The sequence below is a fragment of the Sus scrofa genome, chromosome 8 (assembly GCF_000003025.6).
Source record: "Sus scrofa isolate TJ Tabasco breed Duroc chromosome 8, Sscrofa11.1, whole genome shotgun sequence".
Classification (NCBI taxonomy): Eukaryota; Metazoa; Chordata; class Mammalia; order Artiodactyla; family Suidae; genus Sus; species Sus scrofa.
The window spans coordinates 65,625,739-65,644,467 of record NC_010450.4 but is presented as its reverse complement, the minus strand read 5'-3'; the positions used below and the strand labels follow the sequence as shown (position 1 = coordinate 65,644,467).

Genomic DNA, 18,729 nt, shown 5'->3' with positions numbered 1-18,729 from the left:
ATCATTACAGATCATCTTCCCAACCCTGTATATATCATGACCCACAGCTGCCAAATCCCACAAGCTAAAAGTCCCCTCTCTGACCATTTCTCATAGGACTTCTGACAACTTTACCTCAATTACTCTTGCCCTCTCCAATCTATTCTCTGGAAAGAATCAACATGATTTTTTTATGTAAATGAAACTACATTACTCTCAGCTTAAAATCCACCAGCGAATTTCCATGTCACTTGAATAAAATCTAAGCACTATTCATGACCTATAAGACCCTCTAAAATCTGGTAGCCACCTACGTTGCCAACCTCACTCTCCACCATTCTTCCCTCGTGGCCTGGACCACAGCCCAACTGATCTCAGGCCTTAAGAAGGAAAATTTGTTGCCCCATCTTCTCACAGCTGACCCCTCATCAACCATGTTTCAGCCCAAATGCAGTGTTCTCTCTGAGCACTTCGGAGTTCTCAAAAGAGACTTATGTAACTCCATTACATTGTGCTCTACTCCATTACTCTATTGCATTTATAGTCCTCATCGCTGTTGGAGGTTATTTATCTATTCGCTAATTTGTTTTACCCTTTTTTCTTCACGGCAATCAAATACTTTCACCAAGAGGGACCTTTTCTGTCTTATTCACCCACTTTATTCCCAGCATGTCAAATAAGGTTCAACATACAGATATTCAATAAATATTTGTGAAGAAATAAATGAATACTATTTTGTGTGCTACAATAAAATAATTCTGTATTGGATTTTACTCAAAGATGCTGTTCGAATATATTTTACCTTTCAAAATAGTAGCAATAGACTATGTGGTCAAAGAAAACTTTCATTGAGGAGTTCCCGTTGTGGCACCGTGGTTAACGAATCCGACTAGGAACCATGAGGTTGTGGTTCAATCCCTGGCCTTGCTCAGTGGGTTGGGGATCTGGTGTTGCCGTGAGCTATGGTGTAGGCTCGGATCCCGCATTGCTGTGGCTATGGTGTAGGCCAGTGGCTACAGCTCCAGTTAGACTAGACCCCCTAGCCTAGGAACCTCCATATACCACGGGAGTGGCCCTAGAAATGGAAAAAGACAAAAAAAAAAAAGTAAACTTTCACTGAAACTAAGCATTTGAGGATGGAAGTTTTATTAGCCTACCTGCAATAACTGAAATGCAGTTCATATATTGTTTATTTCTAACCATTTCCAGTAAAGCAAATCCACGTCAATGGACCGTTAGCTTTGGAACAACAATCAACCCTCCATTGATGAAAAGAAGTATTAAAAGAATTATTGTCCATGAGAGGTACCGCTCCCCAGCAAGAGAGTATGATATTGCTGTTGTGCAATTCTCTCCCAGAGTCACCTTTACTGATGACATCCGTCGAGTTTGTTTGCCAGAAGCCTCTGCAACCTTCCAACCAAATTCAACTGTTTATATCACAGGATTTGGAGCACTTTTTTATGGTGGTAGGTAGCTCAAAAATGGATCACAGAACACTCAGCCCTATTTACAGCACTGTCACCTACAATATGCATTTTATCTTACTCTTCCCAGCACTGGATATAATTATTTTTAATTGACAATTTAGTAGGCAAAAAATAATTATAATAATTAACACCAGTGGTATTCAAAGAACAGAATCGCTTGAGCATCTTTTAAACATTTTAGCAAACACCTCTCCACAAATAGGTCCTGAATTGTCATTCTATAGAAATTAGTGTCAACATTATCCTGTCAGAATTTTCCACATAGTTTGGCTGGATTAGTTAGGGCTCTTGTTTTACAAGTGACAGAACCTCAACTTAAATTAACTAAAGTAAAAAAATAAGGAGTTCTCTTCGTGTCTCAGCAGTAACGAACCCAATTATTATCCATGAAGAAGATGTGGATTCAATCCATGTCCTCGCTCAGTGGGTTAAGGATCTGGTGTTGTCATGAGCTATGGTGTAGGCTGGCAGCTGTAACTCCGATTCTACCCCTAGACTGGGAACTTCCATAGGTCGAGGATGCTGACCCAAAAAGCAAAACATAGTAATAATAACCTCTAATAATAATAAAATAGCAAATTTGGCCCTTGTAGTGAGTCTGGCTTCGAGGCACAGCTGGATTCAAGAGTTTGTATGATGTCATTAAGCAATGAATCTGAGTCTTTTCACTGCTTAATTCTGTTTTCCACAGGTCACCTGCATATTAATGGGATTCTAGCTCCACACAGTGGCAAAGGTGACTAACAGTAGCTTAGGGTTTTCATCATCTTTACCTAGGTGATGCCAGGAAAGAATATGTCCCTCTTTTTGCCAGAACCAATGTTAACCCCTGAAAAGGTCTCTTTTGGCCCAGGGTGCCTGGTTTCACTGGCTAACTCAAATTCTCATTCCTCTGCCTATACCAAGAAAGGCAGGCATGTGACTGGGAGCCTGGTCAGAATCACTTGAAACAAGGGAAAGACAGTTTCAAAGGGAAGACTTCAAGGCAGATATAAAAGAATGTTCCCTCAGCAACACTAAAACTCTATTCCCTGTGTCGTCTCTGTGCAAGACCTGGTGTACCCTGGCACCACTATGTCTGCACTCTCTCTGATGGGTTTTCTCCTAAGACAGAGTTGGCATTCATTGCTTGATGAGAAGGGCATCTCAAATTCCCTTTGGTTTGGTGGAAAGAATCATTTCTGTCCCGGAGTTTAAGGTTGGAATAGAAATATACCTGCCAGAACAGTTTTTGTATAGCAGCAGAATCTACCTTATATAGAACACTATAATGAACAAGAGACTACCAAATTTTTTTAAAGCATTCATAGAGCATTAACCAAGAGATTCTGTATCTAAGTCCATTAAAAAATCTTCAACTTAAAAGAATGGAAATCATACACAATATGCTTTTTGATCGTATCTGAATAAGTGAGTAACAGAACAATAACAGGAAACTCTCTAAATTATTAAAAATTAAAGAATACACTTCTAAATAATCCATAGGTCAAAGAAGAAATCTTGAAAAAATTATAAGGATACAAAGAACAAAATGAAAACTAAAAAACTCAATACATAAAGGATGCAGCTAAAATAGTACAGAAAGAGGGAAACATAGCAAATGCATGCATTAGAAAATAAGGTCTCAAATCAATAACATATGTTCCCATGTCAAAAAAACTAGAAAGGAAGCACAAACTAAATCTAAAACAAACAGGAAGAAGAAAATAATTAAGGTAAGAGTAGAAATAAATAAAATCAAAAGCAAAAAAAAAAACAGAGAAGTTAACGAAATAAAAAGCTAATTCTTTGAAAAAAATCAATACTTTCTGAGAAATTATCATTGATCAGTCTCATAATAGCTGAGAAATAATTCAGGAATATAAAGGATTCATAGGCTATACTTTTAATAACTTTTTGCCAACTAGCTTTATGAAAAAGTTATGAATTTACACTGTTACCTAAATATGCACTTCATCTTAACTCTTCCCAGCACTGGGTGTGAATTATTTTTAATTGATAATTTAGTATGCAAAAAAAAAAAAAATTTACATCAGTTGTATTCAAGTAACAGAATCGCTTGAGGAACTTTTAAACATCTTAGCAAACACTTCTCCACAAATAAGTCCTGAATTGTCATTCTATAGAAAAGAGTGTCAATATTAATTTTCCACTGTTGTATAACAAAGTTACTACAAATTTAACAGTATAAAAGAGCATGCTGGTTTTACAGTATCCTCTGTGGTAGTGTGATTTGCAACTTTTTTCATCATAATAAATGAAATTTCAAATAAAAAAGAGCATGCATTTATTATCTCACAGTTTCCATGGGTCAGAAGTTCAGACACAGCTTAGATGGGTTCTCTTCTCAGGGTTTCACAAAACAGCAATCAAAATATCATACAGCTAGGGTTGTGATCTCATCTGTAAATCTGAGTTCTCTTCCAAGCTCACTGGTTGTTAGTAGAATTCAGTTTCTTGCAGCTGTAGAGCTCATGACAGCCTGCCTCTCCAACACCATTAGGAAAAAGAATGAACTCAGAGAAGCATAAGCCCTTTTTAAAAGGGCTCGCCTGATTAGGTCAGACCCACCTTGGATAATCTCCCTTTAGATGCACTCAGTGTCAACTGACTACATCTTAATTAATACGCAAAATCCCCTCACTTGTGCCATATCATAACCTAATCATGAGAATGACATCCATTATATTCACAGATCCCACCCATACCCAGGGAAAAAGCGATCACATAGGAATCTTGGGGATCATGGTAACATGCTCTCTACTACAGAGTCAGTTTCCTGACCAGTATATGGTCTGATACAAAGAATCTCTGAATGCTTGTGATATTATTGCTTTTCACCATAAGCAGATATCCTCTGCATTAATATTGGTTTCTGTAACTCAGGATCTAGTTTATGATCTGGAGTCCCCAAATTGTAATACATAATGAAATCATTGCCTTTAAATGTCATTATGTGTGTGGAAGTTCTTCATAAAATGTTAAGGATAAAATAAAGGTACATCTTTATTTTATCAAGCTAAGGGAGGAAACTACCTATGCCTACAAAGTTTCTGGGAACGATGTGGAATCTACAAACTTTATTTTTTAAAAAAAATGCCTTCCTAAAACATGAACTGATTGTTTTTAAAGGTACGAAGGTTTTCCAGAAAGAGAAACAAAATGTTTTTCTTGCTAGAATGGGTATTTATAAAAATAAGATAAAGACAGCTGTCACTTACATGTACCAGACACTGAATAGAAATTTCTTCTCTCAGAACCGCTTACATTAACCTCATTCTGTACTGACAATTTCAGTATGAAAAAAATTAGGAAAAGGTCCACACACTTCACTCAAACTAAGGATGCTGATAAAAAACTAAGGATGCTGATTGTAAATGCTGAAATTGCTTTGCTTTCCTTTAAGGGGAATCCCAAAATAATCTTCGAGAAGCCAGAGTGAAAATCATAAGTGATGATGTATGCAAGCAGCCACACGTGTACGGCAGTGATATAAAATTTGGAATGTTTTGTGCTGGATATCTGGAAGGAATTTATGATGCCTGCAGGGTAGGTAGAGAGAGATTAGTTTTATATTAACTCAAAATATTTTATATAGCTCAATAAATATTCTATATTCTTTATACTGGTAAAATACAAATGTCAGTTCAAAAATTTCTAAATGCACATGTTCTTAAATGTTTTATTAAGCAAAATCAAATAAGCAGAGTTTCTCCGATGCTGTCAAACTAACCAACAAAATTGTTTTCTTACTACCAGAAATCCAAAGGTTCATAAAGCAGAATCCCTTTCCTTAAAGAGCTCATATCTATAAAGCAAACAATCATGAACAATGAACTATGACATGATGTCATAAATATATAATGGAGAACATATTTTTCATTAAATTATAGTTTATTTATAATATTGTGTCAGTTTCAAGTGTGGAGAACAAATATTTTTTTGTTTGAAGGAAACATTTTTGGAATAGGTATTACGGAGATGATATTCAGTGAGGCCTAAAGGATAAAAGCATTTGCCCAATTATTGAATAAGAAGAGAATATTACAGAAAAGAGGAAAAGCACAGCCAAAACTACGAAGGTGTAAAATTACAGTTTATATTTGAGGCAAGTCCGTTGAGTCTCAGCCAAAAGAAGATGAGAGTGAGGAGCAGTTAATGCTAAGAAGATGAGTTAGACATAGCACGAATATCTACCCCCTTCCAGGGCCCTCTGCTGTCCAGCATCTATTGGACAACATCTATCCTGCATGTATATTTTTGACAAAGGTGTAAAGAGTGTTTCTTCCTGGAGACACTTGCTTTATGATGTGAGATTCTTGAAAATTCCAAGGAGATAATTAATTCTACATGATGAAATAATGGGAAATGTATTGTTAGCAGGTGGTAGTAAGTCCTGCCCAGAGCCCCACAAATTATACAACATAGCCAACCTCTGTCAGAAACAGAGCGGGGAGTTTTGCAACATATATGCTGGGCAAGAGTGGAACCTAGTACACACCCAGCCTCAGTTGCTGAGAATGTGGAGGGAGGCAGCTGGGATTCAAGAAATCCAAAGAAAGGTTCTTGCTATGACAGACAAGTGGAAAGTGGCAACAGGAATATAGGATCACACAGGACATGGGGCTCTAAGGACAAACCTCAGGGAAGATTGGAGTCACCAAGAACTTTCAATAGACTGGGGAGCAGAAGTCAGATTTCTACCCTATGACTCCATAGTGCATATAAGGCGAAGCTCTGGCCTTAGAAAAATTGGGAAAGTGACTGAGGAAGCGACTCAGGCACAGGGGTCCAAGACCTGAATACAGTAAGTGCTGCTGAGGCACATGGCCAGGGGCAGAGTCTTCCGATAAAACAGAGGCCCAGGCACCCTACTTGGAGTCAGAAGAACCAACATCAGCTGGACTTTCTGTGTTACATACTTCATATTTGCTAAGAGTAGACTTTAAGCATCCCCATCACACACACACACACACACACACACACACACACACACACACACCCGTAACTATGTGAGGTGATGGATGTGTAAACTAACATGACTATGGTAATCATTTCACAAAGTATACGTGTCAAACTATCACATTGTACATTTTAAATATGTATAATTTTACTTGTAAATTATACATCTATAAAACTGAAAAAAATTTTAATTAAAATGTGGAAATGGAATGTTAAGATGTTTATAAGTTGAAATCCATGTTTCAATTAATTATTCTATAACTGGCAATCTATATGAATACTAATAATAAAACATGTGGTTCATCGAAATATTCTGAGTAACAAGTTTTACATTTTGCTAATATTCTTCTTTCTTTCTTTTTTTTTCTTTTCAGGGTGATTCTGGGGGGCCTTTAGTTGGAAAGGATCTTAAAGACACCTGGTATCTCATTGGAATTGTGAGCTGGGGCGATAACTGTGGTCAAAAGAACAAACCTGGAGTCTACACAAAAGTGGCTAATTACCGAAACTGGATTGCTTCAAAAACAGGCCTTTAATTCACTATACAAGTTAAACACTGAGAGTTGTATGCAGGTCATACATGTATAAGAATCCAAATATTCTATTCAATGAAGTGAGATTAAACGACATGAATTATTTCAGAATCACTTGAATCAACCAAAAACCCATAGTCAATTCATAAAGAATTTAAATCTGTAAAGTAGTGGGTCAGTTTAGCCTGGTTTGAAAAATACAGCAGAGATACTTAGCTTTTTAAATCATACAAACTAGAGTATAAAAGAGGAACAGTGAAAATTTCTGAGGATAATCCATGAGATTATTACAGTGTCTTTGTTAGGAATGTCCCCTAAAGTGAGAAACTTTTTAAATTTTCAAAGTTCACAAAACCTTTATATAATTTTCTATCATTTCTCTAGAGCTCACAAATACTTTTTTCTTTTTTCTTGTTCTTCCAAGGTTTAAGTGGTCCTCATTTTTTAAGAAGTTATATCTAGGAAAAAAATCTATGCTGATAAATCAAACCAGAGACCTTCTAATCTTTGTTTGCTGTGTAATCACCCTGATTTTTTTGGTGATTCCTTCACAAACACACACACACACACACACACACACACACAGAATACTCCTACCCTCAGATATACTCAGAAAAAGCCTGAATAAATAATTATATAGATTAATTAGCTAATCAAAAATGTATTTTTGCTACAAAAATTTTGGGAAAAGTGGCAGTAACTTGATGAGCAGTCAGTCCCAAAACAATGGCACAAAAATTGGGCATTTTATAGATGCATTTACATGTCTGTACCACCAGGAGGCAGCTGTGTACATTATTACCGTAAGGTTAAATACCTAGAAATACACGTTGAAGAATTAACAAGTATTATCTTTCCACGGAGAAAGAAAAAGTTTATTCCTTTGTACTGTTGCAGCCAATTATCTCCTAAGGCTTGTAGCAAAATATCCTGACTACTCCAACTACTAGTTTTGTTTTGTTTTTTTAATTTAATAAACATAAATTTTGAGGACCTACCATAAAGAACACATGAACAGAGGGATCTGAAAGGGCAAATGAACCTCCTAGTTAAAGTGTCTCATGAAGACATTTGGAGAGTCCATGATAAGAATTAAATGAAAATTTCGTGGAAACTGTTATTCTGTGTGACAATGCTGGCTAAACCTCAGGATTATAGGCAGGGCATCATTTACTCATGCAGTCCAGCTATTAACCAAATTATTAGAAAGCTGACTTACATTATAGTAATTTCTCTCATGTACTATTGATCAGGCATAAAAATAATCCCAAAATAATATAAAAGAGATTTAAAATTTATTTACCATAAAAATTGGTCTATAACTTAGACTCATAGAATTTTAAAGCTCCTCGGGAGAGAAGATAACTCTCATGGGCCTATGTATAGTTCTATGTATTAACAAAACACTTATTGTTCAGAAAATGAAACAAAACACTTATTGTTCAGACAACTAAAGCCAGGAAAGTAAATGAGCTGGTGAAGCTGTAGGTAATTTGTATCCCAGTGGCCCTGAACCCAGGTACCAATTTCACATGCCCTTTTCCTTACAAGGTATACCCTGATGATCATCTATATTTACTGAAGCATCAGCTTTATAAAAACTTCAGTGAGTTCTACTGAATTCATTTTAAATTAAGAAACTCAAGACTTTTAAATCAAGAATTTTAAATGATGTGATTCATTTAGGCAGCTGGCTGCCAAGTCTCTGAACTCACTTCAAGATAATATTTCTTCACATGTAGAACTATACATAGGCATATAAATTATTCAATGTTATGGTGGTAAGGTATAATTCTGATTTTTAGTATTAAGACTCAAGAAATGATCTGAGAGTTATAACTTTGTATTTCTAAACTGTTTCGTGAAACATTTAATTCTGGGTCACATGTAAGCAAATACTGATGTATCATTTAAAATCTAATAATAAAGTTGGTGATTAGAGCATTCTACAAATAGTATCATTGAATCTATGTTAGACTACTAGCATTTTTATCAGAAAAATATAATAAGGCCTTAATATTATCAGTTACTAACATCTCAAAGCAGTCCTGATGACCTCTAGACTATGGCATAAGTCAGAAGAACAGAGCATATATTCTGCATAGTACTCTTCCCTAATTAAAAAATTCAACATCCCTAAAGATGCTACATATCTGACATAATGTTTGCACTTGATCCTGATACCTCACAGACTATGCTTCTGTGTGGCCTATACATTTTCCAAATGCTAAAAAGCTACCAGGGGCAGGCAAAATTGTTCACCCACTTTGGAAAAAAGTTTGATAGTTTCTTATAAAACTAAGCATACTCTCACTGTACAATCTAGCAATTGTGCTCCTTAGTATTTACCTAGATGGGGTGAAAAATCTGTGTCCATACAAAAACGTACACAAGAATGTTTTATAGTAGCTTTACTCATAGTTACGAAAACTTGGAAACAACCAAGATATTCTCCAGTAGGTGAGCAAATAAACTTGGTACCACCAGACAATGCAGTATTACTCAATGATAAAAAGAAAGGAGCTATCAAGCCATGAAAAGACATGGAAGAAATTTCAATGCATATTAGTAAGTGAAAGAAGCCAAGCTGAAAAGGCTCTATACTGAATGATTCCAACTATATGACATTCTGAAAAAGACAAGACTATGAAGACAGTAAAAATATCAGTCGCTGATAGGAACTGAGGCAAGGGAGGGATGGACTGGTAGGGGATGGAGGACTTTTAGGGCAGTAAAACTGTTCTGTGTGATACTCTAATTGTTGTCAAAACCTATAGGCTGCCAACAGCAAGAATGAATCCTGATGGAAACTGTGACCTTTGCGTAACAATGATGTGTCACTGCAGGGCCATTGATTGTAATAAGTGCACCACTCCGGTTCAGGATGTGAGTGGTGGAGAGGCTGTGTATGTCAGGAAGTAGCGAGTATACGGCAGCTCCTTGTACTTTCAGTGTCAATTATACTGTGAATTTTAACCTTCTCTTAATATAAACACTATTTCTCTATTTTAGAAAAATAGCTACTAGAACATGAGAAGCTCTAGTTATGATGTCACGTCATACATACAAGGGTTCTGAAATCCCTGCATAGCCTGTTGAGTATTCTGCATGGGCTGCAGGGATCAACTAGGGCAACACCCTGGTACAGGGAGGACGTTTCTGAGTTATCAGCCACCACTATCACGAAGTGACCACCGCTGCCCCCGGGGCCCACCAGGGCTCTCAGGAGGCCCTGCCATTTATGAGGCATTATTATCCATAGGATTCTTGTGCTAGCCTGTAAGGGACCATCTGCTTTAGTCTGGCTGAAAGCTAGATGACCTCAAAATTCTCAAGTCTGTTAGATCTCCCGAGGAAAAATTCCCTTTACATCCTCAGTAACCTAGCTTCCAGGACTAGGGGAGCCATCTGGCAGTTTGGGCTCTACTTCAGGGAAAGGACAACCAAAAAGAACAGAGGCAGTAACCATGGCAGAACAGGCCACCAAAGTCTAGAGACATGATACTGGCCCCCCCGCAAAGGAATGTTTCTAACTCCCAAAAGTATGCTTGATACTGAAAGGAAAAAGTGTTTTACCTTTGTGGGAATGCTATCCTGAAGAATCAGACATGAGTGAAGATCCTTTAAAAAAAATAGTTCCAGTTTCACTGTGGAAGGTAGGGTTAATTTAGAGGAGGAGGTTGGAGTAATTCCTATCATTGTCCACGGCTGTCTCTGAGGATCCAGACAAACCTCTTTCCCATGTAAATGTTTGATGTTGTTTTATTTTGTTTAAGTGGCCAAGTCAGAAAAGCATGAAACAAATCACTGGAGAAGCTTACACGTTTTTAATCTAACTTGAAGGTTCCTCCTTATAAACTGCTGTCAGTTATCTTGCTGGGTTCATGCCTGCAGTGGTAGCGTGATCTGGCTCCATCACACACTGCTCAGTGGTGGTCCAGAACAAGCCTTGACCCTCCAACACTCCAAGCCCCTCCTGGTTTCCCTGGATGGACAAATAGAAGTAGGATGGAGCTCATTCTAGGTCAGGAGTCATGCCACAGTTGACCACAGCTCTGCCCCCTCTCTCTCTGATGGTGTCTGAGGCAATGAATACTATTCCTGGTGCAAAAGCACAAACACCTTTTCTAAAAGGCTTTTCATGAAAACCACTCTAAAACCACAGCCTCACACTGTCGTTCAATAGGGCATTTTTTAAGAATATAACCATCAAATAGGACATCGTCACCATCTCCTATTTGATTCACATTCCTTTTTCCTTCTCATTTGGATGCCTCTGGAAAAAAAACATGATCAAAAGATTCACAAGACAAACTAAATACACACACACATTGGATTCCAACATTCCAATGTGAGCTGGTAGCTTCTCCCTATTCTATGACTACAGACTATTCCTAATCTCAAAAAACTACCACAGTATTAAAAAATGTTCTTGCTCAAAAGTCTTGGAAAACAATGAGGATGAATCAGTGGAAATGAACCAGCATTACTAAAAAAAACAACTCAAGTATATGCTCTTCCAACAGTAAGTGAGAATTATTATCTTTGTGTAAAAAGGATGTTATGATGCACTGTCATGGTTCCAAATGACCTCAAACATTGTTCAAGTCCTCCTCTCTACAATCATGTGTTTCACAGATTAGTGAAAGAATTCAACACAAATACAAAATCTGGCCACTGATGCTCATTTGAATCAAATGGATTATTAATCAGGTTCAAATAATCTTTTGAAATGGTTGTAAGTGATTACAGTACCAAATCATACACTTGCTAGATAGCAGGCAGCAAAACAGAATAAACAATATGAAGTTATACAGAATTTATTTGAATCCCACTTCTCAGCCTATCAGCTGGGTGACTGTGAGTGTGTTATTTGAACTCTGTGATGGTTGGTTTTATGCGTCATCCTGACTGGGCCATGGTGCCCAGATACATGATTAAACATTATTGTGGATGTTATTCTGGGGGTGTTTTGGACAATACTAACATATTTCCAGCTTTATTGAAATAAAATTTTAAAATTATATATATGTAAAGTATACAACATGGTAACCGGATTTATGTATACATTGTAAAATGATTACCACATTAAGTTAACCAACACATCCGTCACCTAACATAGTTACCTTTTCTTTTTGTAGTGAAAATGCTTAAGACTTACTCTCTCAGAAAATTCTGAGTATGTGATACAGTATTATTAATTAAAGTCACTAGGCTGTACATCAGGTTGATGGGCTGCAGGGCTGGGGAAATGGGGAGATGTTGGTTTAAAGGATACACACTCTCAGCTACACAGGAATAAGATCCAGGATCTAATACATGCATAGTGACTATAATTAATAATACTATATTAAATACTTGAAAGTTTCTCTGAGAGTAGAGCATAATGACAACAATAAAATGGTAATTATTGTGAGGTGAAGGTTATATTATTAACTAATCTTACTGTAATAAACATTTTGCAATATACATGTGTCATCACACTAAATTTACACAATGTTTTATATAAATTACATCTCAATAAAGCAGGGAACTATCTTGAATTTAGCATAAACACAGAGAAAGAGAAATGGATATTAACCTCTTCTAGGAAACAATAATACATCCACAAATCAAAATCAAGAAATCTGCTTTGACCATCCCTAGTGCCAAAGCAAGGAAAACCCAAATTTCGTGAAAGGTCTACGTAACTAAAGATCTCGTAGGAGGCCATGCCATGTACATCAGAAGTAAACAAAAAAAGCAATATTTGCTATACCAACCGCAAACTGAAGGGCAAACACTCTAAATTACAAGTGTTTGGTTTGTCTTCTACACAAGCAAACCTAGGTAGCTTATTATTCTAAGAAAGACAGATCCAGGGACTTATTAATTCAAATACAGTTCATAATTTCTCAGGGGCAGATTGGTACATTTCTTAGTGCTCTATTTAGATTTTTATTAACTAAGATAATGTCAGTGTTATTAAAATTTTAGCATGTTTTATACTTGGGAACAGTTAAGAAGATAGCACAGAAAACAGATGTTTCTTGAAACATTATGAGTCCAGAGGCTTTCCGGATGCTTTTAGGGAAAAAAAATGTATATAATGTTTTCTATTTTATCCAGTTATTTTTCTGTCCAATTTTCCTAGTTCTTGAATTAATTTCAATAATTTTTTAAAGAAATGTATTATCTTAAGATTAAAATTTTTAGTATAGTTTTACACATTCTCATCTCTTCTACATCTATTACATTATTTTTCTCATTATTAAAATTATATTTGTGTACTTTTTTTTTGATAACTGGATTTTCTTTTCAAAACCATCGTTAAGAATCTTTGCCTTTTACTACATCTATTGAAACTGTTTATGTGTACTGGCATAATTTTTATGTTTTGTATAACTCTGCCATCTTACTTATGTTTTCTAATTTATTTCCTATGTTTTATAATTTCTTCATTGTCTTTATTTTATTCCCTAAACACACACCCATCCCCAGAATAATAGAGATCTTAGTAAATATTTCTAGGTACTTTCTTTCCTTGGTGAGAGATTTCTACATCTTATTTATAATAGTCTAATCACTCTATTTTAGACATGTATACACTGCTTCCTTTAAAGCATCTAAAAACAAAAATGAAAAAGAAAGTTTTTATGCTAATACTTAATGTAGTTTTGTCTCCCTAAACACTCCTACTTGTCCTGCCTCTCACTGAGCTCTCTCCTACTATGACTTCACCTTGGGAATAGGAAAGAAGGCAAGGACGACTGTCACCAGGTGGGGAAGAGGCTTCTGCAATGTCCCTAAAGAATGCTAGCTCTTAAAGGAGAGAGGACCCACTTCTGCAGACTCAGGAGGCTCAAAGTCTGCAAAGTCAAACACTCCAGGGACATCTGGCCAGAAAGCCAAATCCTGTGTGTCAGGTCGCATGTGCTCCCAGCTAGGGTTCTGACTTTGGAATGACAGATCTGTCTCTGTTGAACATTCAACCATCACTGGAATTCAGCCACTCTATCCAATTCTGTGCTTAGTATTCAACTTTTTCTGCTTACCTGCTATATGAGATGAGGCTTCTTAATAATCTACCAAAGAGAATCTCTGGGTCTCATACTCAGCTTTCCATTACCTTAATTACCTTCAATTTATCACCATCCATCTCTTGTACATATACACAACCTGGTGGCAACCATAAAATTCTATTGTCCTTATGTCCTTAGGTCTCCTGCCTTCATAACTTTCAAACACGTCACTCGGCACAGGCCTGAGCGCTCACCTCTACCATCAGGCTGGCCTAGCACTAGTGGTAGAGGTTATAACAATCACACCACCCCCTTGTGCTCCAGGCTGTGGGCATGCCACCCACCATCATGTCCTCACTGGCCAGTACCTGATTCAGTCTCCAAATCGTATCTAAACCCATCTTCTTGGAGCTCTTTCAGTAGTACCTAATTACAAACTGGGCTTTCTGAGCAGCAGACACTTTGACAAAGTAAAATTGCAAAGGCTTATTGAGAAGTGACGCCTGCTAAAGAAAAGGAAGGACACAGGATTGGGCAGGGGTGGGGATCAGTCAGCAGTGCCAATCTGACAAAAATCTATCCCAGATCAACTGGGAATTCTGAAGTAAACATTACCTGTTAGAGAAATCCACACTGAGTGGAAACAGCTAGACCTCTACACCACCACCTTTGTTCAGTCATTGGCCATGGGCTACCCAGAGAAGAAAATGTGCTGAGCTTGAAATAGGCAGATCTTGATAAAACTAACAGCTAGAATCTGTCAGCTTGTATTAAGCATATCTCTTTATTCTGATGCTTTGATCTCTGAGGGCTTACTGACCCTGGAGGCACTGCCTCCCCAGGGCTAGTTAAGTCCAAGAGACAGCAAATGACTCCCCTGTGAGCATGTCCTTCATATGCAAACCAACCCAGAGTTCATACCCCAACCAATCCTTCTTTGAGCTCTTATAGTCTGGGCCTCTGTTCCTCTGCCAGAAGACAGGGTACGTACCATTACAGTGTATCCATGCTAAGGCCAAGTACCAGACAAGGAGGGACAGCCTCTATACCACAAAGGCCACTGACATTATTCAAACTAGCTAGTCATAAGCCTGCTTTCCCTGACTCACCTGTCCTTCCCATGGAAATCACAGTAAAGACTCTTGCACAGTTTCTCCTTTTTCCCTCTGCTTCCTGACTGACCCTGGTGCTTTCCCATGTGGCCCTGCATGTTGTGGCACATGCCCTTCTTGAGAGCAGAAAACAACAAACTATCTCTTCAATGGCAGTCATCTTCTGGTCTGCTGGCCTCATCATACCTAAATTAAAAACAAAATCTATGTTTTTAAAATACAGATATTTATACTTTTTGCAGCTGAGCAGTTAATCTTGAAGGGTGATCTCCAGGCTATTGCCATTTGTCCTAAAAGAGTCATCATCTTTTACATGGCTTGAATATACCTGTGACACTTCAGAAAGCAGTGACTTTTTATTCACTATTTCATCCAATAGTTTTTGAATTAACCACATGCCAGGTAGGGATGACTGGCTCTGAAAACTTAGCTGTCCTTTCCCCCATAGGCCCTATGGTCTACTGTGGAATAGTTTCTCAGTGTGCTGAGCATGCAGGAGTGTGAGAGGAGAAGCAAACTGCTATGAAATCGCACTGAAGAAGAACCAACCGACTCTAAGAGTTAAGAAGCCTTCGTGGAAGGAGATGCTTATAAGCAGATGTAAAAAAAAAAAAAATTCAGATTTGGGAACTAAAAAGACATGTATTCAAAGAGGTAGAAGATAACAGGGCAAGCTGAGGCAACAGAGCTGGAGGAGATAGAGAGGGCAGTATACTCAAGTAACTAAAAGAAATCCAATGGATAGAGTATAGTGTTTGAGAAGCAGGGTGGGGAAGAAGGGTGAAAAGACAGGCAAGGTTCAGATGCTACAGGGCTCTGTCACCTGTGCTAAGGAGAGTGAACTCTATCATAAATTCAAGAGAAGCTACTGAAGAACTTTTAAGAGGGTAATGACACAACTCAATGTGCAATGATCATTCTTGTAGGTGTGAAGAAGAGACTAGAGTGGAAAAAAATTAGGAGCAGAAAAGCTAATCAGAAGACTGTGGCAGTAATCCAGCTCAAAGATCATAGGGGCCCAGAGTCTCATGGTGGCAGTGGATATAAGGACAAGGGAAAAAAATGGGTTCGACAAATATTTATGCACATAAAATACTGAGAAAAGAGATGGAGTCCAGGATGGCACCCAGGTTTCTAGTCTGAGAAACTGGGTGAATAGGAGGTGACTTGTAGAGATAGGAAATCATAGAGAAGCAGATTAGGAAGAAACATAAAGATATGCATACAAAGCACTAGTGAAAAGATTAGCCTCCCAAGGGAGGACGAACACCTCTTCCATCATATAGGTAGGATACAGGCAGATGTGTGAAATTTACAGGCACAATGACAAGTACTTAAGGAAGTGTCCCTCTGAAGGCTTCTATCTTTTTCTCCAACAATAGAACTATAGGTCATCCGTCAAAAGCAAGAGCAGATACAAGGGATGGAAAATAAAAATCTAAGGAAGAATAGAGAAGATATGAAATGGTTTTTGTAAACACTAAACCCTGACTAGGGGAATGTGGCTGTATTGCTAGGCAGTAATGAAGAGAAAGCTAATACCAACAGTCATACACAGATAATGGGATCAATCTCAAAACAGATACTAATAACAGTTATGTGTATACTGTTGACAACTGTCCTTGTTATAAATCAAATAAAAATCACTTAAAACTTTTTGTAGATATGTTGGATAATTTTGAGTTTATAACCCAGACCATTCAATTGATGAGATGACTTACATTGTATATTAATATATATAATGTTTATTTGCCCTGATTCCTTCTCTGAATGTGAAGAAAAGGTGCAAGAGTCAAATTTTCCTTTGTGTTAGGAAAAGAAGAGCCCAGGGGAGACTGAAGTAGAGAACTTGGAAGAGGGGTAAAGGATGCATACTTCTTCCTCTAACAAGATAAGAAAGTTTTATGACCAGATGCTTCTTTGACCTCTTATAGTTAGAAACTGGCTAAAAAAAAAAAAAAAAAAATTTACATGTGGAAAGCATAAGAAACGAATTGGCTCTCAACATAAAAGCCATCACAGGTTGTAATGAGCTCTGGATTTCTTAAACCAAGTTTATAGAAATGCTGTAGGAAAACGACTGGTCTGGAGAAGCATGATTACATGTGTGAATCTAGGGTGGGGGGATTTTAGAAACAGCCAGGACCATTTCCAAACGGTATGTACTTCCCCCCTCTGAGTTGTGACCCTACACACAGACACACACGTGGCCTTGAGAATCAGTGTTGAAGGAGCACCCACATTACCAGTGGTTGCATTGCCAGGTGCTTTACATTTGTTAGTTCATTTGATTTGATTTGATTTGATTTGACTGAATTTAATTTTCACTACTCCATGAGAATGGTATTTTAACACTGGTACAGATAAAAAAAAAACTGAGGCGTACACAAACAGACAACTTTTCTGAACCCTCCTGGTAGTCAGTAAATAAAAGAACAAAGATCTGATTCCAGGTGTATTTGAACTCCAGTGTACTTGTTCTCCTGTAACATGACTTCTGAGTAGACAAAAGCCATCGAAACAGTGGAACATACTTATTCCCTTACCGCCCGCTGCCCCCAACTCAGAATCCACAAAATTAAACTTGACCACACTTATAAAAACCAATTATCATCTGATTTTTTAATATGTATTTATAATAAAAGTAAGTGCATCTATTTTGACATCTTACTGCTTTCAGATGGTAGGCACATCCTCTATCTATCTTTTTCTATCTATATAATAACTTGGTGAGGGATGTCATGACAAATTCACTACCAACCAGAGTCTATGACTGTGCTACCCTAGATGTGATGACTAAACAAACTCCAAATTCAAAGAAAACACTCTGGCCCACACCTTCTTAGATCATCTGCTTTTTGGCTGTTTTCTTCTGGTCATATTGTTATGACGGGCTCTGTTGAATGACTCACTCCTTTCAAAATAAGGTCTATTTCCAGATATTTGTGTATTGAAGATAGTTCTCTTTACCCTGCTCTCCCCCTCAGCCTAGGTGGGCAAAAGAATCACTCTTTATAGCTCGTACACTGCCTGGTTTATCCTCCATCAAAGTAAGTGATCTCTTCTATTTCCCTATGCCTGTTCCTGTCCATCCTCCTAAATCAGGTTGTTTTGGTTTTGTCAATGTGCAGCTGGAGGAATAAAATCAAGCCTAGGGCAGAGAAGAAGAGGAATTTGATATTTTTTGTGTAGTGTCATTCTACTTTCCTTATTCTTGCAAAGGCTGCCCCTAAAGAATAGAAAAGGTCAAGGCTATCCTGCCCCTCCCTAAGCATCTGAAAATTAAGAGTCAACATCTTTTGAATTAGTCCCTGTTAAGAGCAATTCCTTTGCCTTACAAACCATAATTTCACACCCCACCTCTCTTTCTGTGTTGAGCTCATCCCAAGCAAGCAGGAAGTTGCTTTCAGACTGAATGCAGTTTTCCTGGTGCCTCTCCTCTGACTCATTCCAAAGTTCTGTTGTGAATAGTAATGGGACATCAGAATCTGCTTTAACATAGTTATTGGACTTTCAAACAATATGTGTTGACTAAGCCCCTACTCATTACAAAGGGCTTTGCTGATCCAGGAAATACAAAGATGGAAAAGAAAAAGCATGCATGGTTGGGAGAAAGCGCTGTCCACAAAAACCAGAAGACAATGTACTTCAC

General features: G+C 37.6%; 1 protein-coding gene across 1 annotated transcript in view; it reads left to right on the top strand.

The window, feature by feature from the left end:
- Nucleotides 1-8,917, top strand: part of LOC100525933 (transmembrane protease serine 11A) — a 48,454-nt gene extending 39,537 nt beyond the window's left edge. Inside the window, 3 exon segments of the mRNA XM_013978753.2 lie at nucleotides 1,189-1,448; nucleotides 4,876-5,018; nucleotides 6,806-8,917. Of these exon segments, the coding sequence (XP_013834207.2) occupies nucleotides 1,189-1,448; nucleotides 4,876-5,018; nucleotides 6,806-6,967 (565 nt within the window). The 3' untranslated portion in view covers nucleotides 6,968-8,917.